Raw genomic sequence first — 24,880 nt, 5'->3', positions numbered from 1 at the left:
GAGAGAAGGTAAGCTGTGGGACAAATGTTGAAAGGCGAATTGGGGTTGTGTTCACTGGTACCACAGGCGGATGATTCGATCCCAGATATCTCAGCCAGAAAGGGGCTGTCTGAGTTGCCTCCTTCCTTCAACTTCATCCTCTTCCTCTTCTGCTTCTTCCTCTTCCCTCTGTGAGCAGCTTGTCCCCTTTGCTGTCTCTGCTTCATCTCCTTGTGATGTTGCAGCCCGAGGGGGTGTTCTCAGAGGCCTTCCTTTAACATCCAAAGCCTTGCAAGTGTCCAGCAGCATTCCCTGCACTCCCTGCACACTATAAATGTATTGCAACAAGCCACGACTGCAATAAAATGTGAAAAGACTGTCCAAAAACTAAAATCGAATCTTACCTAAAAGATGTGTGTGTCCCTTTAAGAAGCGCTGGCAGCATCTCTGTAGTTCTGCTGCATGCACATTAATCTGCGCGTGGTTTAGAGAGGGTGGTATGCTGAGCGTCGACGCCCACAATCGCAGTTGTGCATCAGTTCAGGCGTCACACGCCAGTTGACGTCACGATCTGCAAATTTGCACGTGAGAAGCTAACGACCTCTCCAAAATGGCAGCTGCTGTGCTCCGCGCCGGAAGCGAGGGGGCCGCCACTTTTTTCAGCAAAAACCGGCCTTAACGGCCGGCGCTACTCCCCCAAATTTCACAGCCATTATTTGGTCATTATCACATTGCTGCTTGTGGGAGCTTGCTGTGCGCAAATTGCTGCATTTCCCGCATTACAAGTGGCCACACTTCAAATGTACATCATTGGCTCTAAAGTGCTTTGGGACGCCTGAGGTCATAAAAGGCACTATATAAATCTAAGTCTTTCTTTTTTCAGGCGAGATGACGTAAAGGGAGCGCATTAAGAACTGTAGATTTCATTCCATATTATTTTGAGAACCTAAAGAAATGAAACTTTGATACCTTAGCCAATTTTTTGTTTAAAAAAAATGAATTATCACTTAAGAATTCAATTCCACTATGTATCTGTATATATATGATATATATGCACATTTATACCCAGTTTAGGTTCATTTTATATGCTGTATATAAAATATGTACTTGCATGCATTTCTGTCCTATCAACTGGCTCGTTCAGGAGTTATTGTTAGTGCTGATAAATAGAGAGTGAAAATCAGAGACGTTTCAAAAATTTTTATAGGAAGTCATAATTAATTGTAACCACAGTTAGATTCATTTTAGTGCATTTTGTGAATTGTGTTCGATAGAAATTATTAACATTAAAATGAATAACAAACTGTCTTTAAGCTATATTATCTGTCAGCTGTGGTTCAGTTGGTAGTACTCTCACCTCTGAGTCAAAAGGGACTTGTGCACATAGAGCTAGGCTGACACTCCAGCGCAGTGCTGAGGGAGTGCTGCACTGTCAGAGGTGCCGTCTTTCGAATGAGATGTTAAACCGAGGCCCTGTCTGCTCTCTCAGGTGGACGTAAAAGATCTCACGGCAGCATTTTGAAGAAGAGCAGGGGAGTTATCCCCGGTGTCCTGGGGCCAATATTTATCCCTCAACCAACATAATAAAAACAGATTATCCGGTCATTATCACATTGCTGTTTGTGGGATCTTGCTGTGCGCAAATTGGCTGCCGCGTTTCCCACATTGCAACAGCGACTCCACTTCAAAAGTATTTCATTGGCTGTAAAGCGCTTTGAGACGTCTGGTGGTCATGAAAGGTCATATAAATGCAAGTCTTTCTTTCTTTATATTCTCTTTCATCTTGAATGTAGGAAGAAAACTTGTTCATGTGTGGGAAAAAAAATCAGTTCACCCTTTCTCGTGCAAAATTAGCTATTGATTTTGTCCTCTGAGTGTGAATGACAATTTCACTGCCCAGTGATGTGATAATTTAACAAAGTTAATTATCATTTAAGAGTCCAATTACACTGTGCATTTAAAATCTAAAAGTGAATCATCTGTGAAATAAACACAGGACCGAACGATATGAAAGCATCATTGCTGGTACATTGCCTTCGATGATCAGTGGCCAACAGCACAGCGCTACTTAATGTAGTAAAAGTAACTGATCTCACATTCACTTTGTGGTGACACGGGGGGCAGGGGGTAAGAGTTTTTCGCTGGTTGCTGCATTTTAGTGACATTATGGGCTGGATTTTCATTGAGGAGGCGGGTAGGAGGCGGGACTACAACTTTCGGGGTTGTAGTCCCGCCTCCATTGAGTTCTAGCCAACCCACTTGATTTTCCCTTGATTGACCTTGTTGAGCCCACCCAGTGGGCTCAACAGGCCACTTAAGGGCCACCCGGCAACAGGTGACGTCACAGATTGAAATTTCATCTGTCAAGACCTTTTGACAGATGAAATATCAGCGTTTCACAGCTGTTTGAAGCTGTCAAACACTGACAACCTGTACTCCAGGTTAATTCCTTCCTCTCAGGATGATTTAGAGATCTCCCCGGAACTGAAAGCAGAGGCTGCAGATTTTGACAGCTTGCGGCCATTCTGCTTTCTGTGCCGGTGAGATGAGGGACTCCCGAGACCTGAAGGAAGGAAGGCTGTAAAGGTAAATAAAGGTTAGTAGAACTTCTTTAAACACTTTACACAGACCAAACACATTTACCTCTGCATTCATGCACCCATCACTCACCTGAAGACCGGACATCTCGAACCCTGCAAGCCCTTCAGCCCGATGGCCCGCCTCGCTAACTTGGCGTGGTTTGGAGCCATCGGGAATCCCACATTTCAACAATGAAAATAGGGATTAGGCTAAAAACTTCCTGTTAACAGGCAGTTAATTGGCACTAATCCCCTTCCCGCCTCGAGGAGGCGGGAGCCAGTGCGGGTCGGGTGTCCGCCTCCTTTGAAACTGGCATGGAGGCAGGTTGGAGGCGGGATGGGGTCGGGACCCCCGATTTCAGGATTTTAACCCCCCACACGCTTCCAATTCCGACTCCACGGCCCAATGAAATCCAGCCCTATGAGTATAATGGGAAGATCTTGGGGCTGATTTTCCTGGACCCGCCTTCTGCCCCAGTGACAGACAGGTGTAGTGCGCATGAAGTATACCGGGCCTGTCCAGGTCCAGCTGTGGCTGACGTTGGTGCATCTGGCCTCAACATGGCCCAGTTGCCCGCCCAGGATATGCCTACTCCCTGGCAGGACCTGGCACCGGCCAATGGGGAAGGATAAAAGAGCGCAGCTGCAAACCTGAGGGGTGTAGTCAGAAGGCCGCAAGGTCAAAGATCTAGTGGACACCTTAAAAAAAAAAGCAAATTGCGCCGAGCTTTGGACTCCTCTTTGTTTGCACCTGGGCCCTCTCAGACACATTGATCTACTACCAGCATCTTGGGGTGTCCCTACATCTGCTTGTCCTCAGGCCACAATGTTGGGGAGTGATGATTTTCAACAGCCGGCTGCCCGTTTCTCACCTGAAGAATGGGTGGCCAGCAATTGAAAATTTGCGGGCGGGGGTTGCACCTCAGCTGTCCTATTAATACCTCATTCCCACCCCAGGCAATATTCAGCATGCCTGCAAATGGCTGACGAGTCTGCATGCCTGAAACATAAAAAATGCAAATCAGGGTCCTATACCGGTTATAGGACCTCGATTGCAATTTTCAGGTACAAATAGCTGGAGCATGCCCACTTATACCAGGCGCTGAGTGGCCTATCCAGCGATTCATAAAGGGACAACTGGAGGCCCCTCAGAAAATACCTCCGGAAGCTTTTAATTTTTATGCTGTTGGGCCCAGGGGAGCAGGAGTGCTCCTCTTGGACCCCCTGAAAAAACATCCAGCCCACTGCCAGCTCGTTCGAGGTTCCCGCCGGGATCCCCTCCCCCCCCGGCCCCCGCCTCGCCCAGGGTCAACCTACTGGCCAGCTCAGCGTGTGAGCCGAGCCTCAAAATGGGTCGGGCCTCGCACTGGCATGAACGGACAGACGGAGTGGCTGCTTCATCGATTTTTGTGCCTGTTTTGGGTGCATCTTCAAAAATCGCTCCAAGGAAATTGAGTTGAGAGGTTGGGATCATCCTGCTTCACTGCACTGAACTGACAGGCTGGGCCTCTGCCTATTGCAGTTGCATGCTCCACTCCGCCCCTCAGGGGGAGCCCTGAAAATCTCAGGACAACGTGAAGGGGCCAGAAATATGTTATATCAGGTCCCTTTCCTCGTCTTTGTTGGCCTTTGTGCCTGGAAAATAGATGATTTCTGGGGACAAAAGTCAGGAAAATCCACCTGTTTGTTATTTTCAGGGTAACTGTAAAAGTCTTCTAAAATAACGTGTTTATGATTTCCTGTTGTGTCGATTGAGACATACGACCAGCAGAAACCTTCTCCCTTGGTCTGTAGTCAAGGCTGCTATTAGAATATCACCCACCTTAAAAGAAAGCATACACGGGCTGTTTCCCAGAGTTCTGGAACAATTATTCATGGCTTGTTCAATGGAAATCCTGAATCAGCTTTTGACTTTTATTGTCCGGAGTCGTTAGCTACTTGCTCTGTTAATCCAATTATCTTCATTTAATGTGTCTGTGTTTTTTAAACTTGAGGATTCCTAAAAGCAGCAAGCTGATTCTGGAATAACAACAGAAAATGCTGGAAAAACTCAGCAGATCAGGCAACATCCGTGGAGAGAAATTTGAGTTGACGTTTCGGGTCGAAACCCTTCTTCAAAACTGGAAAGAAAAGAAAATAGATCGAAGGCAGGGCTGCGATCGGACAGAAGAAGTGAAAGAGACAAAAGGAGTAGAAGAGACAATAAAAGGTGTTCGAAGCCAGACGAGATGGTAATAGGCTGAGATTAGGTGTAAAGTGTACTGGCAGGGCAAGAGATAGCTGCCAGGTGGGAGAGAGAAACAAAAGGAAAGGGGGGGGGGGGTGGGGGAAAGGAGTGGAAAAATTACAGGTAAAAAATTAATGGGGGCCGAGGTTATGATCTGAAATTGTTGAACTCGATATTGAGTCCGGAAGGCTGCAAAGTGCCTAATCGGAAGATGAGGTGCTGTTCCTTGAGTTTACGTTGAGCTTCCGTGGAACAATACAAGAGGCCAAGGACGGTGAGGTCCGAGTGGGAATGGAGCGGTGAATTAAAATGACAGGCGACCGGAAGCTCGGGGTCACCCTTACGGACTGAACGGAGGTGTTCCGCAAAGCGGTCACCCAATCTGCGTTTGGTCTCCCCAATGTAGAGGAGCCCGCATCGTGAGCAGCGAATACAGTATACTAGATTGCGAGAAGTACAAGTAAATCGCTGTTTCACCTGGAAGGGGTGTTTGGGGCCCTGGACAGTGGGAAGCGGGGAGGTATAGGGGCAGGTGTTACATCTCCTCCGCTTGCACGGGAAGGTGCCAGGCGAAGGGAAAGGGCTGTTTGGGGTGATAGAGGAGTGGACTAGGGTGTCTCGGAAGGAGCAGTCCCTACGGAATGCTGAAAGGGGAGGGGAGGGGAAGATACGTTTGGTGGTGGGATCACTTTGGAGGTAGCGGAAATGCCGGAGGTTGATCCGTTGAATGTGGAGGCTGGTGGGGTGAAAGGTGAGGACAACGGGAACCCTATCGTGGTTTCGGGAGGGAGGGGCAGGGGTGAGGGCAGAAGTGCGGGAGATAGAACTGACACGGTCGAGGGCAGTGTCAACCACGGTAGCGGGGAAACCTCGGTTGTGGAAAAAGGAGGACATGTCTGAAGCACTGGTGTGGAAGGTGGCATCGTCAGAGCAGATGCGGCGGAGACGGAGAAACTGGGAGAATGGAATAGAGTCCTTACAGGAGGCAGGGTGGGAGGAAGTGTAGTCCAGGTAGCTGTGGGAGTCAGTGGGCTTGTAGTGAATATTGTAGTGAAAGCTGATTCTGGAGTTGGTGTGGATTTCATGCCAAGTTCCTTTAGAGTTCCCACTTTACAAAAAAGTTATTCTCAGGATACGGGCATCGCTGGCAAGGCCAGAATTTATTGCCCAACCCTAGTTGCCCTAAAACAGTGGCAATGGGCCTCCTTGTTAAACCGGTGAAGGTACTCCTACAGTGCTGTTAGGGAGGGAGTTCCAGGATTTTGACCCAGCAACGATGAAGGAACACTGATATATTTCCAAGTCAGGATGGTGTGTGACTTGGAGGGGAACTTGGAGGTGGTGGTGGTTCCGTGCACCTGCTGTCCTTGTCCTTCTAGGTGGTGGGGAGTCCCGGGTTTAGGAGGTTATGCTGAAGATGCCGTGGCAAGTTGCTGTAGTGTAACCTGTAGATAATACACACTGTAGCCATGGTACACTGATGGTGGAGGGAGTGATTGTTCAAGGTGGTGAATGGGTCACTGATCAAGCGGGCTGCTTTGTCCTGGAAGGTGATGAGCTTGTTGAGTGTCGCTGCAGCTGTACCCAATGAAGCAAGTGGAGAGTATTCCATTACACTCCTGACTTGTAGATGGCAGAGAGGCTTTGGGGAGGCAGACGGGGAGCCACTCACTACAGAATACCCAGCCTCTGACCTGCTCCAGTAGCCGCATCATTTATGTGGCTGGTCCAGGTAAGCTTCTGGTCAATGGTGACCCCCAGGATGTTGATGGTGGGGCATTCAGTGAATGTCAAGAGGGAGGTGGAATCTTTTGTGGAGCTGATCATTTCCTGGGACTTGTATGGCTGAAATGTTACTTGGTACTTGTCAGCACAAGCCTGGACGTTGTCCAGGTCTTGCTGCATGAGGGCATGGACTGCTTCATTGTCTGAGGAATTGCGAATGGCACTGAACATTGTGCAATCAACAGTGAACGTCCCCAGTTCTGAGCTTATGATGGAGGGAAGGCCATTGATGAAGCAACTGAAGTCGTTGGGCCTAGGACACTGCCCTGAGGAACTCCTGCAGCGATGTCCTGGGGCTGAGATTATTGGCCTCCAACAATCTTCACCTGTAGACAGGTGGCTGATGGTCACCCAGGCATGTATTGTTTTGTCGACTACCACTGAAAGCAAGGGAGAAACTGGGTCTCGTCACGCCCATTTTTTAGGCAAAAAAAATTTGCTTTTGGGGGTTGGCGGGAGGAGGGGGGGCGGGGGGGGTTAGGTGGTGCGGGTGTGTGGTGGGGGATCCAATTACAGGTAGCGAACCATTGACTTCAATAGAAATAAAAATCAGGACAGATGTAAAATGGGTTGCCGATTCGCTATCATCCGTTTTACACTGTCGTGCAAAGTTAAAATCCACCTCAAAGGTGTTATGGACAGGACAATTGGCATCATGTGTTCAAAGTGCCACTACATATGGTGAGCAGAATAATTCTTCCTCCATTATTTCACTGTGCTGGCATCATTAACAGTAATTCGGCATTGGAATGTGTAACTAATTCAGATCCTGCCCCTCCAACTGCGCGGTCTCTCAATTTACAGCATCATAATGCGTTACTGTAACATTTTGCCCCGTGCGCTGGTCAGAAATTCTCGGGCCTCACGACAAGCGCACAACACAACGACTTTCTTTTTTTATAGCACCTTTAACTTAGAGAAATGTGCTTCACAGAGGAAGAGAGGAACAGAAGCTGAGCCTTTGTGGGAGGGTTAGGAGAGGTGATTGAGAGCTTGGTCTGTTACAGAGAGAATGAGGGAAAACTTAGGGCTGGATTTTGCCAATTTTGCTTTTGGAGGTGGGACTCCCACTTGTCGGGTTTCAGTCCCGCCTCCATCAACTTCTGGCCAACCCACGCTATTTTCCCTTGATTGACCTTGTTAAGCCTGCCCAGCGGGCTCAGCAGGCCAATTAAGGGAAAGCCGGTTGCAGAGAATGTCAACGTATGACGTTTCATCTGTCAAAAATTTTTGACAGATGAATTGTCATCATTTGACAGCTCTGTGAAGCTGTCAAACACTGACATTCTCTGTAGATTGATGAGTTCTTGAATTCAAGACCTCATCAAACCTCTTTCTTTTGTAGAAATTAGATGGTTGCTGCATTGGAGAGTGCAACGGCCATCTGTCATCTCCAACGTGGAGGTGCGAGACTCTCCGCATACCCACCGATTGAAGCCTACGGGAAGAAACAAAGGTAAGTAAACTTTTTCTAACACTTTGCACTTACCTCAGATACTCACCTCTCCACACTTGCACCCATCACTCACCTCCACAGCACACTTTTGGACCCTTCCGACCCCCACAGACCCACTACTCGCCTCGGTGACCCTGGCGGGTTTTGGAGCCTTCGGGAAGCCCGCACTTGTGTGGGCAAGATGGGGATAATCCTATTTTCTGCCTGTTAACTACCCGCCTCCTGGCAAGGTGGCATGGAGGCAGGTTGGGGGCGGGTTGGGCACCTGCCCCCAAATTCTGCCATTTTCCCGGCAGTCCCGCCTCCAAACCCGCCTCCCCAGGGCTGGCAAGACCGCGTCCTCTGATCCAAGCCACAGTGATTCCTCTTCACTTCATGCAAATGGTTAAAGCTACCTGTAAATCTATTCATCGTTTATTTGCTTTTGGTTACACACAGTTATTACTTGAATGCCCTCCTAGGCAAGCCCTTGTTAATTTATTTTACATTTTTACATCTGAATAAGGGACCTGTGTTCTTTTATAATGTTAGTTACATAAAGCTCTCATTTGGTTAGTTCTCGTCATGGCATTTATACTTGCTTGTTTGATATTTATCAAATTTAATGACTTTCAGAATGTTATAGAGCAGAGGGGGGGAAGAGCTTGAAATGGTTCCTAGATTAATAAATGAGCTGGCTGCTGAACATGGGAATGAAATAAGTGGCCAGACAATGGATGCTGACCTGAGGTTTATTATGGTAGTTATAGATGCGTGTGCATTTTGTTACAGATTTCACTCCGATCTGCTTCCTCCAATCAGAAGAGATCGAAAGGTCAGGGGAAAGGTATGGTTTTTTACTTTTTTTTTCTTCCCCCTGTTCTATTACGATTGAATTCATTATACGGTTAGGCTGGAGCTTGCCTGCAATAACTCAATCGCATAAATCTATCATCTCTACAGCATTTTAAAGTGAGACAGGTCAGAAGAGTTAACATAGTCATACATCCTTCAAATATTTCTGTTGATGAAGAACAGATTCGCTACTGATTGTTTTAAAACCCTCTCAGACATTCGCAAGATGTTGATAATGTTTAACGTGTAAAACTAGGGAGTTTTGAAATTTAGTAAAATTTTAAATGCGGAGGGTTCCACAATATTATAAAGTATGCTGCTTTTAAGATATAACTGACTAACTCTTTACTGCTTGGGTAATGAATTTGGGTCGGACGCTGTTTATTTAAAACGATCTAACTGAGAGTCGTTAAAGTAAAACAAATTAAGTGCACTCCAGGTTGAACTTTCCTCGAATTATGCATTATCAAAGCACAATGAGGTCTAGCTGAGAAGTGTGAAAGAAAATAAATGAAGTACAGGAAACTCTTTGGTATCCGGCACCGACGGGACCGGCGTGTTGCCAGTTGATCAAAAATTCCGGATGATGGAGAGGGTTATCTACCGAGGCTATTTTTAACAAAGAAAAATAAAAAAATCAAGAAATGTGCCGTATACAGTAATTGGGTACTCACCTACAGAATGTTGTGTTAAGTGGATGGTGGAAGATGCTTGATTAAGTACAGTACTGCCAGTTGAGGGTAATGCAATGCAGTGACTACCAGCAGCGTGGGAGACACACAGTACCCCTGTAAAATGGCGGATCGGAAGAGAATACCGGCAGCGCGGGAAAGTCAGACTCCTGTTACAGGGTTATTGAGGTGTTCCGACTTCCGACAGCACCAAGAAGCCGAGTAGTGGCAGTTTGGAGAACTACCCCCACTGACTAACTCGGCCACCGCGGAAGACTCGGACTCGGACTCGGCAACATTGCCGGTTATTGAGGTGTTGTTTTCGGAGTGAGAATTTGGCCGGTTAATTGAGAATTCTGGATATTTAGGTGCCGTTTAAATGAGAGTTTCCTGTATGTTCTAAATTGAGTCTTCTTTAAACTATTTATTATGAAAATATGGTAAGATGTTAATCAGTCTGACCGAGAAGTATGAAAGAAAAATGCATTTCTGACTGCCTTTATTTTGCAGTTACTTTAAATCATGGATTTTGCATGGCTCCTGACAGGCATGAATTGAATGGAGTGTATTGTATGTCCAGAGCACGGTCTCAAAAATGATAACCTAAAATAAAGCATCAATTAACTGTAATCATAGCGTTAATTGCAAGTCTTGTGCACCGTATACGTATGCATTCTTAATATACCTGCAGATCTGCCCTTAGGATTTTTGGGAGCCCCAGCCCATCATGGCAGGTCCTTGCCTGGCTTGTTCCCTTCAGCAATCTCCCACTGTACCACTCAGGTCCCTGATGGCACCTTATACAGGATCAAAGCTGATTTGTGTATCAAAAGCTATGGATGAGAACACACTGGAGGCAATTTTGCCTCTGGCCGACAGTGTAAAACGGACAACATCGAATCAGCTGCACGTTATACATCTCTCCTGATTTTTATTTCTATTGACTTCTATAGAAATGAAAACCGGGACAGATGTATAACGGGCGGCTGATCCGATATCGTCCGTTTTACACTGTCGCACTAAGTCAACCCAGTGTGTTGAATACAAATACTTGATTATATAGAATTACATAGGGGGGAAAATTTGGTAGGTTAGCGCCTCCTGTTAGCGCCTCAGAGGGCGGTAATGGGGCGCTGATGCAGTAGCGCCGGGGCGAGGCGGATCCAGAGCCGCATGGCAAATCCAGCCCCCCACCCCGTTGCACTGCCGGGGAATTCAACGCCAGGCAGATCATGACGTCAGTGAGTGTGCAACGCTCACCGGGTGCCCAATCTGCAAAATTCATTGTTGCCACTTACCTTTGCGCCTCGAACAGACAGCGACAGGGAGAGCAGGTGCACAGCTGACGGAAGCCGGGTCCAGCGACGTTATTTAAAGGCATCAGCATTAAGCACTCGCAGCTGTCAGGGCAGGTTAGTTTCAGTGGCTTCTTGTCAGTTTCAGCCAGTGGAACAGTATGTCTGAATAATTTCAAGCTTATTTTTTATCAGCAGTCTTCTGGAAAGTGCAAAGTGCCTACATTTATTGTTCAAAGATTCAAACTGCTACACTTGGCAGCATTAATGTGGTCTGTACTGGCGCCACCTCGCCCTCCAGGATCTATGGCGGAGGGAGCGTAGGCAGCCAGAAATACAGGAACATGTGCGCAGAGGGATGAGGAGGGACATCAGGGCTCTCACCAGGAGGCCTTACCCTCTGAGGGTATTCTGACAGCACTTTTCCTACCTTCAATTAAGTGAGGAGCAGTGTATTAGACGGCTCCGCATCACCAAGGTGATGGTTACAGAACTCTGCCACCTCCTCCAAACAGCCCTCCAGCCTCACACCAGGATCCCTTTTGCTCACCACATGCCCATCATACCATCCCTGTGTCATGCCATATCACAGCATCCTCCTGGGTGCAAAGATGAAATGAGAGACCATAACATTTTGCAAGCACCATTAATAAATTTATGCATACATATATCACGTTCATTCTAATAACTAATGACCCTTGTGCCTGCCATAGTTGAATAGCTGTCATTGTGTGCAAGGCGTGAGATGTGGGTGTGAATGTTGATAGGTAGAGATTGTTGGTAGGTGAGTGCTGGGGGTCTGGTGTTTTGGGCAGTGTGTGAATCTTGTGGTATAGATGGTGGTATGTAGCATTTGTTGAAGCATTCAATCACCCTGACCACCCGAGTGAGGTGGATCTGCCATGAGCACACCTGCTTCAGTCCTTCACCTCCTTCTCCTTCTTGTGCTTCTCCTTGCCAAGGCAGCTGCACAGCCAGCAATGCTGAGAATGAGGTGCTGCAATATCAATGAACCTCCCCTTTAAGTACAGAGATTCCTTATAACAAGGGCGCCCATGAACTTTTGGTTTCTCTCCTCAATAGATGCCCATCTATTTAGAAGTGTTACCCATGTTCTCCTGAGTCTGGCAATTTATGTCCTCCATGGAGGTGGCCATCCTTTCCATGGCGGAACCTACAGTTGCCATTGCGTGCGGCATGGCGTTGCTCATATTTGACATGGACTCCTCCATTCTCTGCACACTCGCAGTCACCGTGGTTGCTAACCCTGTCAGAGCCCCCTGCACTTGTTCCTGAAGCTCCAGGATCGCCCTCTTCCTGGATGGTCCCCGAGACTATGAGTCTACATGCAGCTGAGCAGAGCGATGAGACTCCTGCGGGCTCTGACGAGGTGTCTCCACTGCTGTCCCTGTCTCCACCAGCTCATCTTGCTCACTTGTGAGTTGTGAGACACCAGGTGACAACACTACTCTACCTTGCATAGGACCCACCGAGTGTGCGTCTCTGCATTGGTGCTGGGTGCGCTCATTTCTGCTGACACTGCTCCCTCAGAGGATGCAGCATCCTCTGAGGAGTCCTCCTGCTCTTCCTCCTGGACAGTAGGGTGGCTCTTGATGGTCCTGTGGGAGAGTAAAAACATGAGTTAGACATGTCATATGTAGATTGCAGACACATCCCATTATGCACATGATGAGCATTCCATTTCTATTGACATCAGACCCCATATGAGTCACTCATGAATGCCAAATAAGATGTATGGAGAATAATTCTGTCACCAGGTTGTTCTAATGAGCCTCTCTCTCCATCCCCCACTTCAGGCTGGTCAACTGCTCCTGTAATATCTAGAGCTGCCTCCTCAGCATTGGTGAGCTCAGCCAATGATGGTGGTCCTCCTCCTGTTCTCTCCCTCTCCCTGCAATGAGGAAAAAAGAGAAGTTTTAGTGAGAGTGATGGAATGAGTTTAAAGAATGGATGGGGTAGATGTTTAGAGGGAGACTATGATGGAGTGGGGTGCCAATATCAAGTTGCCTCCTTTTGAGTTGTTAGTTGTTGTCATTGCATAACGATGAGGGTGGGTGTGAGGGGTGCATAGTTAGATGGGGATGTGATTCTGTACATAGGGAGAGAGGGATGGGTGATGGTGCAAGGGATGCTGGGGTGAGTTAGGATGTGCAGGAGTAGGGTTGGCAATGCAGAGTGATGGGGATGTGATGACAGGCACAGCAAAATTAAGGTAAGTGAGCTTTTATACTCACTTTTCCAGAACGCAGAAGATCATTAAACCTCTTCCTACATTGCACCCAGGTGCGTTCAACCACAGACCTTGCAGTGACCTCCTCAGCCATTTGCAGCCAGGCTGCCTTTGTCTGGTGAGGAGGTCCCCTCCTTCCATCTCCAGGGAACAGAACCTCCCTGCGTCCTCTGACTCCCTCCACAAGAACATGGAGGGAGTCATCGCTGAAGCGGGGAGCAGCCGTTGGTCTCTCTGCAGACATTTTTCCCACAAGCAGCAGCACTCAGGAGCATGAAATCAGAACTGAGAGCAAATGGGGACATGGCCCCTTTAAATATACCATCATCAGATGACGCCACCAGACCCCGCACCTTGTAATTGGGCCGGGTAACGCGTACGGTGGGCTAAACAAGCCCAATTCTGTTTTCACAGAACTGCTGGGAGCGAGAGCGAGACCGGGACCCGCCAACTACCTCTCCCGCTGCGACCCCGCCTCCGCTGGCAAAATCCAGCCCAAAGCATTCTTGCCTCTTGCTAACACCATATGCATGCATTTAATGAAGGATTAGAAAACTGCTTATTATGTGGAAGTTTGTTTTCGCAATAACAACACAAAAATACAACATTCCCCCCTCCTAAATGTGAGGACCACCCACAGTTCACAAAATTAAATAGAATAATTGAATGGTTGAAAGAATACGGAAACTGTGCCAAAACAATGAGCCTCAGCAAATTAGCTGGCACATTAGCAGGCTGTCGTATCTGTAATACAGAGCGAAAATGAGGGTGAGCATCCGTAGGCGTCCTCCCGCTGTAATTTAAGAGGAAGAGCTGCGGAAATCTCGGAAAAATGGCATAAATGGTGTTCTGCCAAAGTGGCGGCAGACGAGCTGGAAATTCAAAGTCAACGCGACACAAAGTAGCCGTTTTATTCCATCGTGCTAATTAACTCTCTTGATTAAATGCAGGTCTGAATTCTTTTATTTAAATCAGCAGGTCCCCTACCATCAACGCAGCAGAATTAAGTGCCTTCCAGACCAACAGTTATACTGACTGCTGCGAGGTGAAGGGGCTTTAGGTTATAACGCCAACATTGATACCCCTCTAGCCATGGCCTAGCTCCACAGGGGGTGGTGCCTTTGAAAGCCGTCAAATCCGAATGCGGTTTTACTTTTTTACAAAGGCCCCGACTGCATTAAGGCTGCTTTTGTGTACAACATTTACCATTAGGCCGAGTGCCTGCAGCTGACTGGTCATGACTAGGATCACAGGATCTATTTTGACAGTAGCCTGTGGACTTAGTCACACCTGAGTTAGTGACTGGCAGTAATACAGATAAACAATCATAAGAACATAAGAAATAGGAGCAGGAGTCGGCCATTCAGCCCCTCGAGCCTGCTCCGCCATTCAATATGATCATGGCTGATCAGATCTTGGCCTCGACTCCACTTCCCTGCCCGCTCCCCATAACCCTTGATCCCCTGTTTTTCAGATATCTGTCTATCTCCGCCTTGAATATATTCAATGACTCCGCCTCCACAGCCCTCTGGGGTAGAGAATTCCAAAGATTCACCGCCCTCTGAGAGAAGAAATTCCTCCTCATCTTTATCTTATTGAAACATATAAGATACTGAGGGGGCTCGACAAGGTAGATGCAGAGAGGATGTTTCCCCTCGTGGGGAAATCTAGAACTCGGGGGCACAGTCTCAGAATAAAGGGTCGCCCTTTTAGAACTGAGACGAGGAGGAATTTCTTCTCTCAGAGGGTCGTAAATCTATGGAATTCTCTGCCCCAGAGAGCGGTGGAGGCTGGGTCATTAAATACATTTAAGGTGGAGATAGACAGATTTTTGCAAGATAAGGGAGTGAAGGGTTATCGGGAGCGGGCAGGGAAGTGGCTTTGAGCCCAAGATCAGCCATGATCTTATTGAATGGTGGAGCAGGCTCAAGGGGCCAAGTGGCCTATTCTTGCTCCTATTTCTTATGTTCTTATATTCTTATCTCTGTTTTAAATGGGAGACCCCTTATCCTGAAACTATGCCCCCTAGTTCTAGATTCCCCCACGAGGGGGAATCATCATCCCAATAAATCACAATAAATGCATTCAACTACTTTGCTCTGAGTAAAGCTAGGGAAATGTTAAGCTTGGTACCTGTAGTAACCTGGGAGGTTATGAGTAACCTGATCCACCAGGTGGTGCTGTGGCAATTGGTCTCCTGAGTTAAGTCTGGTCTGTACTGGTTGTACTCTTTGGTTTTTCTGCCTCATGGCAGAAGCTTTTATGTGCAAGTGTTGATTAAACCATGTTACGGAGTTAACCTGTGTCCGTCTCCATCTATGGCCACCTCAAGATACCACATATGGCGACGAGAATAAAGGACGGAAAAGTTTTGGTGGATCAGTCATAGTTAGGGAGTATTCAGAAGAGGTGCTCGGGTTGGTTAGCAAACTAGTCGGAAGAGCACGAGGCTAGGCCGCGGGAGTGGAAACGTAGTTTAATTTTTTGGCTGAAGTGACCGGACTCCAAGGATGGCAGGAACGGTAGGCTCCGTGGCACCTTTTGACAGCAAGTCGCAGTCTTGGGAGGAGAATTGTGAAATACTGAGCCATTTCTTTATGGCAAACGAGGTGGACAGTGTTGAAAAGAAAAGGGCCATTTTACTGAGTTGTGTGGGAGCGCAAACCTATACACGGATGAGGAATCTGCTGAGCCCGGAGCGGCCAGGAGAAAAATCTTTTGACGAGTTGGTGAGTCTACTAAAGAATCATTTCAATCTGAAACCTAGTGAAATAGTACAGAGATGGAAATTCAATTCGAGGATTAGGAGGCCGGAAGAAAGCGTTACTGAATATGTGGAGGAGCTTCGGAAGCTCGCACAGGACTGTAGTTTTGGAAATACGCTCACAGTCATGTTAAGGGACAGACTAGTATGCGGAGTTAACGATGACAGTATACAGCAAAGGTTGCTGTCAGAAGAAGGATTAACGTTTGAGACGGCGCTTAAAACAGCACAAGCCATGGAGACGGCTAACAAGGACATTAAGGACTTAAACAGTATGAGCAAGGAGAAATGGAGTAAACCAGTGGGAGGAGCTGTTTTGAAGATGGAAGCTGGCGTGAAAAGTCCACCAGTCGGGGTTGGGGATTGCTACCGATGTGGCGGGACGAGCCATTATGCAAAGGACTGCAGGTTTGCAAAGGCAAAGTGCCACAATTGTGGAAAAATAGGGCACTTAAAGAAAGTCTGTAAAAGGGCAGTGAGTGAGAGAAGCAGTGCTAAAGGGGCAAAGCATGCTAAAGGGGGGAGGGAGAAGTACACAAAGCGGGCAAATTACATACAAGAGGAGGAAGAGTCTAGTGAGTCTAATGAGTCGGTTTTCACTATATACAGTATAGACACTTCAAGGCCCAACGTACCCCCTCTCACTCAGTATTTGATAGTGAATGGAGGTCAAGTAAAGTTTGAGATTGACACCGGATGTAGTGTAACCATAATGTCGCAGACTGAGTACGTCAAGCTATGGGGGGATGCAAAAGTACCAGAGCTAGGTACATGCCCCATTAGTCTCAAAACCTACACAGGACAGAAGGTGGACATTTTGGGGGCGGCTGAAGTACAAGTGGAACACAAAGGAGTCACCAAAGAGCTTACGGTGGTAGTGGTAGCAGGGTCAGGGCCAAACCTGTTAGGGCGAGGGTGGATCAGTGAGTTGAGTGTGGACTGGCAGGCAATGAATAAAATGGAGGACAGTACAGAGGCACTGCAAGAAGTGCTGATGAAGCATGAGTTAGTGTTCAAGGACGAACTGGGCACCTTAAGGGGAGCCACAGCCAAGATTCATGTAGCCAGTGATGCCACGCCTCATTTCTTTAAACCAAGGTCGGTACCTTTTGCAATGAAAACCAAGGTTGAGGTGAAACTAGATCGCCTGCTAAAGGACAAAGTAATAGAACCAGTGAAATTTTCAGACTGGGCGGCACCAATAGTCCCGGTATTGAAGCCTGACGGTAACGTAAGGGTGTGTGGTGACTATAAGTTAACAGTGAACAGAGTATCATCACTGGAACAGTACCCCATTCCGAGAATGGAGGACATGTTAACATTGCTCGCTGGGGGAGAAAGATTCAGCAAACTGGACATGAGTCATGCGTATCAGCAGATATTGCTAGATGAAGAATCAATAAAGTTTGTCATGGTGAACACGCACAAGGGGCTGTTCACGTATGCCAGGTTACCATTTGGTGTCAGTTCTAGCCCAGCAATATTCCAACGGACTATGGAGGGCATTCTGCAGGGCATTCCAAAGGTGACCGTGTACTTAGATGATATTCTGCTAACAGGAAGTGACGATCAGGATCACGTAAAAACACTGGACAAAGTGCTACAGCAGCTGGAAGAAGCGGGGCTACGCCTGAAATGGAGTAAGTGTAGTTTCATGGAGAAGGAAGTTACATTCCTGGGACATCGGGTGGATGCCACAGGCCTCCATCCATTACCAGGGAAAGTGCGGGCAGTGCAGGATGCACCTGCACCCACCTCAGTGACTGAACTGAAAGCCTATCTAGGGCTCCTGAATTATTATAACCGGTTTCTTCCAAACTTATCGATGCTGCTGGCACCCCTGCAGAAACTGCTGAGAAAGAAGGAGCCATGGCGTTGGGGGCCAGAGCAAGCGAAAGCGTTTCAGCAGTCAAAGGAGCTACTTCAGTCCAGCAGGGTGTTAATGCATTACGATGAGAAGAAGGAGCTGATAATGTCCTGCGACGCATCACCCTATGGAGTGGGGGCAGTGTTGGCCCACCGCATGCCAGATGGAGCGGAAAGGCCCATCGGGTTTGTTTCACGCACGCTCACAGCTGCGGAAAAGAACTATTCACAGCTTGATAAAGAGGGGTTAGCCATTATATTTGGAGTAAAGAAATTCCATAAGTACATATATGGGAGGAAGTTTGTAATCAGTACTGACCACAAGCCTCTTATTAGCTTACTGAATGAGATGAAAGTGGTGCCTCAAATGGCATCACAGAGAATAATGAGATGGGCAGTAATACTAAGAGCCTATGAATATGTGATCACGTACAGAGCCGACAAGGAAAACGGGAACGCTGATGCTCTCAGCCGCCTGCCCCTCTCAAAACCTCCTCGCAGTACTTCCCCTGAGGAGCACGTCCTGATGCTGGATCAGGAGATCAGTCCCCTGATGACTTCAGTGCAAATCCAGGGCTGGACAGCCAAGGACCCCGTTCTGTCAAGGGTCCATGAGTATGTGTTGAAAGGCTGGCCAGATCACCGTGAGGGACCGGAGTTCGCGCCGTGCAGACAGAGACAGCATGAGCTCAGTGTCCAAGATGGATGTGTGCTATGGGGAGCACGCATCATAGTCCCAGAGCGGGGACGCTCTACTTTGATGGAACAGTTGCATCAATCGCACCCAGGAATGACTAGAATGAAAGGACTGGCTAGGAGCTACCTGTGGTGGCCTAACTTGGATGCTGAAATTGAGTCAAAGGTAAAGTCATGCACTATATGTCAGGAACAGAGGAAAGCACCTGCCGGGGCACCACTCCATCCCTGGGAGTGGCCCAGCAAACCCTGGAGGAGAATTCACATAGACTATGCGGGACCTTTTATGGGCAAAATGTTTTTGGTGCTGGTAGATGCTCACTCAAAGTGGATCGACGTTTATCCAGTGAGCTCTGCAACGACTGATGCCACACTGGATTGTCTCAGGAACAGCTTCAGCACGCATGGTATTCCAGAAATGATTGTATCCGACAATGCACAGTGTTTTGTTAGTGAAGGGAGCAAAGAATTCATGGTAAGGAATGGAATCACACATGTCACCTCGGCTCCATATCACCCAGCCTCAAATGGGTTAGCCAAGCGAGCCATGCAGACTTTTAAGGAGCTCATGAGGAAGAGCTCAGATGACACTCTGGAGACCAAGCTCAATAGAGCCTTGTTTAGTTATCGTATAACACCCCAAGCTACCACGGGGCTTTCTCCGGCTGAGTTGATGATGGGGAGAAAGTTGCGGTGCACGTTAGACCTGATACACCCAGATCTCAAAAGCAAGGTTGAGACAAAACAAACAAACCAAAAAGCATACCATGACAAATATACTAAAGCTCGCCATTTCGCCATAGGGGACTCTGTGTACACCCGGAACTTCGGCTATGGACCTAAGTGGATACCAGGACTAATCAGGACCTGTGTCATACTCCGTGTTACTAGGGGATGGTCGAGGGGCTTGTTGGCATGTGGATCAGCTTTTCAGCCGGCAGCAGGGGGAACTGCCTCAGATGGAACAAAGGGCAGTAGAGGAGGCTATTCCAAGACCCAGCATGGCTTATAAGGTGCCAGTGGACACTGGTACTGCCAGGCCACAGCAGGACAGAGTAAAACCAACATCAGAGACTACTCCAATCTCAAGTGCGAGTGAATCTGAGAATCCACCACAAGTGGAATTAAGACGTTCACAAAGGATTCGCAAGCAACCAGAAAGACTTATACAAACCTGTTAAATTAGTCAGGGGTTAACCATGGTTAGAGCATACTGGTTAATTAAAATGTAGTACCTAGTAAGGATTATTGTTTAAGAATTGCATACGGCAATCTCAAGGGGGGAGGAGTGTAGTAACCTGGGAGGTTATGAGTAACCTGATCCACCAGGTGGTGCTGTGGCAATTGGTCTCCTGAGTTAAGTCTGGTCTGTACTGGTTGTACTCTTTGTTTTTGCTGCCTCATGGCAGAAGTTTTTATGTGCAAGTGTTGATTAAACCATGTTACGGAGTTAACCTGTGTCCGTCTCCATCTATGGCCACCCCAAGATACCACAGTACATGTTAAGATTAGGCAGGCTCATGAACAGGGTACAAATGGGTACATCTTTTCCTCCCTTGGGATGACAAATTAACGGTCGAAGTGCAACAGCTGATTTGCTTGTCTCCGAGCTGGGCTTCAACCTGTTACGTCGTCATGGTGCGCCGTGCTCTGTGGTGGGAATTCTCGGTTTTGCCGTAGTTGTTTTGCCAGATCAGGAATTCCTACCCGCACAATCGGCAGTCCCTTCCCCGAGTGAGGCAGCCATGTCTGGTTGGGGAGCTGGAGATCGGACTGGCAGCGAGGTGCAGGTGAGAGAGCTGCGAGCAGGTTTGTAAAGGAGGGGGAAGGGAAAGGAGGGGGACGGGAAAGGGGGGGAAGGGAAAGGTGGGGGGCGGGTGAGTCTATGAAGGGAAGAGCGTGACTTTGTGAACGGGGGGATATGACTCTGTGGAGGGAAGAGTGTGGACTGTGACAGGCGGCAAAGTGCTTCTGAAAGGTAGGAGAGTCACTGGATACCTTTTGTCATTTATTTTTCTTAAGGGGGCATTTTAACCCCATACGCCTGGCAGGAACAGTGTGGGGGGCGGGGATTGGGTAGTGGGGGAGGAGGTGGTTAACATGGTTGCGGGGGAGGTTGTGCCTTGTTCCTGTGCCTGCCCCACCCCCGCCCCCACCATTTTGAATATTCTGAAATCAGGCATGGGAAGGCCGCCCGCCTCAGAAGAGAGGGGGCCTAATTTAAATGGTGAAGCCACGTCCCAAATGACGTCATTGGGATGTGCGCGGTATTTTAACCATGGGCTTGACTAAGGGCTGCATGGCTTCAAACCGGTAGGTATCATCCAGGCCAGAGGCGGCCCTGGTAAATGCTTTTTTTTTTACTTTTTAAAGTGCTCCGTCTGGCTCAACAAGGATACCTCTGGCCTCCCCTCACCCCCCGATCAGAGATGCACCGCAGCAACTCGCCAAGGCTTCTTCGGCAGCACTTCCCAAACCCACGACCCCTTCCACCTAGAAGGACAAGGGCAGCAGGCGCATGGGAACACCACCACCTCCAAGTTCTCCTCCAAGTCACACACCATCCTGACTTGGAAGTATATCGCCGATCCTTCATCGTCGCTGGGTCAAAATCCTAGAGCTCCCTCCCTAACAGCACTGTGGGAGTACCTTCACCACATGGACTGCAGCGGTTCAAGAAGGCGGCTCACCACCACCTTCTCAAGGGCAACTAGGGATGGGCAATAAATGCTGGCCTTGCCAGCGACGCCCACATCCCCTAAATGAATACAAAAAAAAGACCATATTCTCTGACTTACTGTGCGCAATGCCGCAAGAGATTAACTAATATATATATATCTATAAACAATGCTGCAGATCCTTCCTGTCAACTCTTTCCATTGTAATTTCCTATGTCCACATTAATAATGAAAGAGGCTCATGTAAACTTGTCGCAGTGCAACGAGACCCTGCTCCTAGTGATGGTGCTGCACTGCCTCCATTGGTGGCTGGGTGTATTTACAACATGACATAGGCACTTTCAATTAGGATTGTGAACATATGAATTTAGAATGGAAAGAGATTTAAAAAAATAAGGACAAAATGTACGACTTTAAAATAAGGACTGAATTATATCCACACACCCTGGTCCAATGATCCCCTGCTCTCTAAATCCCCTCCTTCACCTGAAGCCTTCTTGACTTCTCCTATCTATTGTCATAGGAGATTGATGAGTAATATATTAAAAATCTTCATACAATTCCTGCCAGCATTTTTCTGTTATAAATTCCTTTCTCCACATATATAATGGAAGCTGCCTATGTAAGCTTGTGATGCAGTAATTACATGCCAGTGGATATAGGAATTCATAATGAACATGTTAACAGGAGGTATGAGCAGATTTATCATTTTTAATATAATAGATAATATTATCAAATCAAATATTGCAGAAAAATAAAGGCAGAACGTATGAGTTTTAAACATGTCTGCATGTCCTAGTCCAATTATGCCGTGTCTTTTTGCTTCGCTTCACCTGAAGACTAAACAGGGAATGGACCCCCCATGTGCAACTCTACAGGAGATCGACTGGTATCCTTTTATATTCTTCCTTTTTAAATATGTATTAATTTCCATCTTAAACAGTGTTATGTGCCCTGAATTTTCCTCATAGTCTTCAGCGCTCACACCATTGTTAGGCTGTTAGTGTTCCAAAAGTTTGGAGGAAATTTGTATATTTTGCCGCTCATGTGCCGCTGTTGTGCTAAACGTAAATTTCCTTGATCTTTTTAACTGTACGAATCTTGTGCCCGTCAAAACCCCTCAGGCTCTCATTTGCATTGCTGCGCTGTTCAAGTACATGGAAATTTCCTTGGTTTACCCCACTCTTGCAATTGGTGTGACTTTACATCCCCCCCCTAAAAAACGTGGGGGAAAAATTCAGTATCGCCCTGTTTGGGGCACCATTTATCGGCCGTGCGCAAAGTTTAGCGCCTAGCACTAATTATTGCCTCCGACAGCAAACTTTGCTTTTATCGCCCCTGGAGGTGATTGGAGCGCTAAATCAGGTGCTTCACACCTGTCTTAAGGTGCAAAGGCCGAGGAGTGAGGCGCTACCTCAGAGTGCTGGTGAAGCAAGGAAGGGCAAATCAAAATGAACCTGCAAAGTGCTGCTAAGTACCCAAACCTCCTTCACACAGTGTTGAATCTCTCCAGAAGTCTCTCTCTCTCTCTCTCAGAATGCGTGGTGCAAAAATGTAACCGGCAAAAAAAGGCAGGAAGCAGTCACCTTTAAATAGCACTCCCCCAGTCCCTTTCTGACAGCAAAACGCTCCCCTCAACCTGTCGTTGCTAACGGCAGGTGGTAAGGCAGGGGGCGCCACTCAATATTTGGCCCAGGGCGCTAACAGGATGTTGCGCACTCGACTGACGTCACGATCTGCCAGTGCAGGAGATCGTGGCGGTAGTGTTTAGCACCGCCGCAAAATGTTTAGTTAATTTCGCGAGCGGCGCAAACATCGCCGCGCCCGGCCTCTAGTTGCTTTGCGCCCCAATTGGCTCCCTCTTAAGGTGCTAACGGGAGGCGCAAACAACTGAATTTCCCCCCCAAAGGTCCAATAGTTCCCTTTAACATTTCAGATATTGTAAATGAGGAGTTGGTGAGGTGAAGAGGGGACCAATTTCACTTACTTCTGATGAAATGTTTTTCACCCCTTCCTTCACATTTTTTAATCCCTTGCACCTGTACTTCATTTCAACGTAGTGCTTTCCTCTCTTCCCAGGAGTACATTTTGGAACCTCCGACTTTCCCCACCCCCAAACCCACAATCAGATCGAATTTAGGCAAGGGATGGCTTTCCTCATGGGCATACCACTCTATGCCATCATAACGTAGGCAGAATTTCATCAGTAACATGTTGAGCTCAGGAGAAACCTTCTGAGATGCTGTTGCAAAGGAGAGGTAACAGTCACACCTGCCAATTGTCGCACATCCTGAGAGATTGGTTTGATGTTCCTCCAACGTTCTTCTTTTGAGATGAGTACCCATGAGTTCTGGGTCCCACAACTATGTTGTCATTGGCAGCTTTCTTCTCCACCTCCATGGGGAAGATGGCAAATCCTTGCCCACCTCCCACTCCCCTGGTTCCCCCCCATGCTCAGTGACTCACCTGGTGCCAATTCCTCGTTCATTATCTGAATCCCCCTTGGGTGAAAGCCCCTGAGCTGGTGCCTGCGAGAACGGAAGCCAATGTCACAGGTGGTAATCTGGGGAGTGCTTTGGGCCAGAGGTGAATGGGCTGAGATGGTTTGGCTCTTCCTGTTGCCTTGGTTTCTTGTCCTCCTCCTTCCTGCGGCCCCCATGGCTGTGGTGGATGTGCAGGAAAGCATGGCCAATTTTAAGAAGGAACGAGCTTGAGCCTCTCGGGATGAAGTAGAAAAATGGATGGGCGATAGGGCTGGATTTTGTCAATGGGGAGCTTTTGGAGGCGGGACTCCCACTTATCGGGTTTTAGTCCTGCCTCCATCGACTTGTGGCCAACCCACGCTATTTTCCCTTGATTGACCTTGTTAAGCCCGCCCAGCGGGCTTAGCAGGCCAATTAAGGGAAAGCCGGTTACTGGTGACGTCAGCGAGTGACGTTTCATCTGACAAGAGCTTCGGGTATCCGCCTCCTGGGAAGGTGGCATGGAGGCGGGTTGGGGGGGCGGGATGGGTACCTGCCCTCAGATTCTGCCTTTTCCCGGCAATCCCGCCTCCATAGCTGCCTCCACAGGGCTGGCAAAATCGCCCCCATATGGGTGTGTATGCAGTTAGGGCTGGTAGGATGACATTAAAGGTGCCGAGTTACTCACCTGACCCTGGTCAGATGATCCTGACCTCCGCCCCTTGCGCAGTTGTGACGGAGTGTGTCCCCATTGAGGCCCGTGGCCTTTTCCTCATGGGAGGTGAGTGGGTGCAGTGTTGGGATGTTGGCCATCTCCCTCCAGTGACCTGCCTCTATCTAGAGTTGTGCACCAGTTTCTCCTGCAACAACATAAATAAATAAGGGGAGGGCTGGTAATGGAGGAGTATCTGGTGAATGTGATGGGAGAGGTGAAGTGAGAGATGTTGGGGGATGGTGGTGTGAAGATGTTAGAGTTGAGAAAATTGTCTTGGGGGGTTGCACAAAGCAGTTTTTGTGTGCCGGGGAGGTGTGTAGCAGACAGCAGGTGAGGGAGTTAGTAGAGTACAGTGTGATGGGTATGAAGTGTGAGTGTTTAAGAGGGCGAAGAGTGTGATGGTGCCCAGGTTGGGCAAGCAAGGAAGTCAAACCATTGCGAGTGCCTTACCTTGCCAGATCTGGTGATTTTTTTTTTCCTGCACTGCTCTACACTCACAGAATCACAGAATCACAGAAACCCCACAGTGCAGATAGAGGCCATTTCGGCGCATCGAGCCTGCACCGACACATATCCCACCCGATCCCCGTAACCCCTACACCAACACATATCCCACCCTATC

At 48.0% G+C, this 24,880-nt stretch overlaps 1 protein-coding gene across 10 annotated transcripts in view; it reads left to right on the top strand.

Moving 5' to 3' along the window:
• Positions 1-24,880, top strand: part of dcdc2c (doublecortin domain containing 2C) — a 236,954-nt gene that overhangs the window by 135,071 nt on the left and 77,003 nt on the right. For all 10 annotated transcript variants that reach the window (XM_085996383.1, XM_085996384.1, XM_085996389.1 and 7 more), the window contains one exon: positions 8,798-8,852. In XM_085996383.1, the coding sequence (XP_085852509.1) occupies positions 8,798-8,852 (55 nt within the window). The remainder of the gene's footprint in view (positions 1-8,797; positions 8,853-24,880) is intronic.

Source organism: Somniosus microcephalus, chromosome 9, assembly GCF_052327205.1.
Source record: "Somniosus microcephalus isolate GS21.2 chromosome 9, FLI_Smic_1.0, whole genome shotgun sequence".
Taxonomy (NCBI): domain Eukaryota; kingdom Metazoa; phylum Chordata; class Chondrichthyes; order Squaliformes; family Somniosidae; genus Somniosus; species Somniosus microcephalus.
This window is presented reverse-complemented; position numbering and strand designations above follow the sequence as displayed.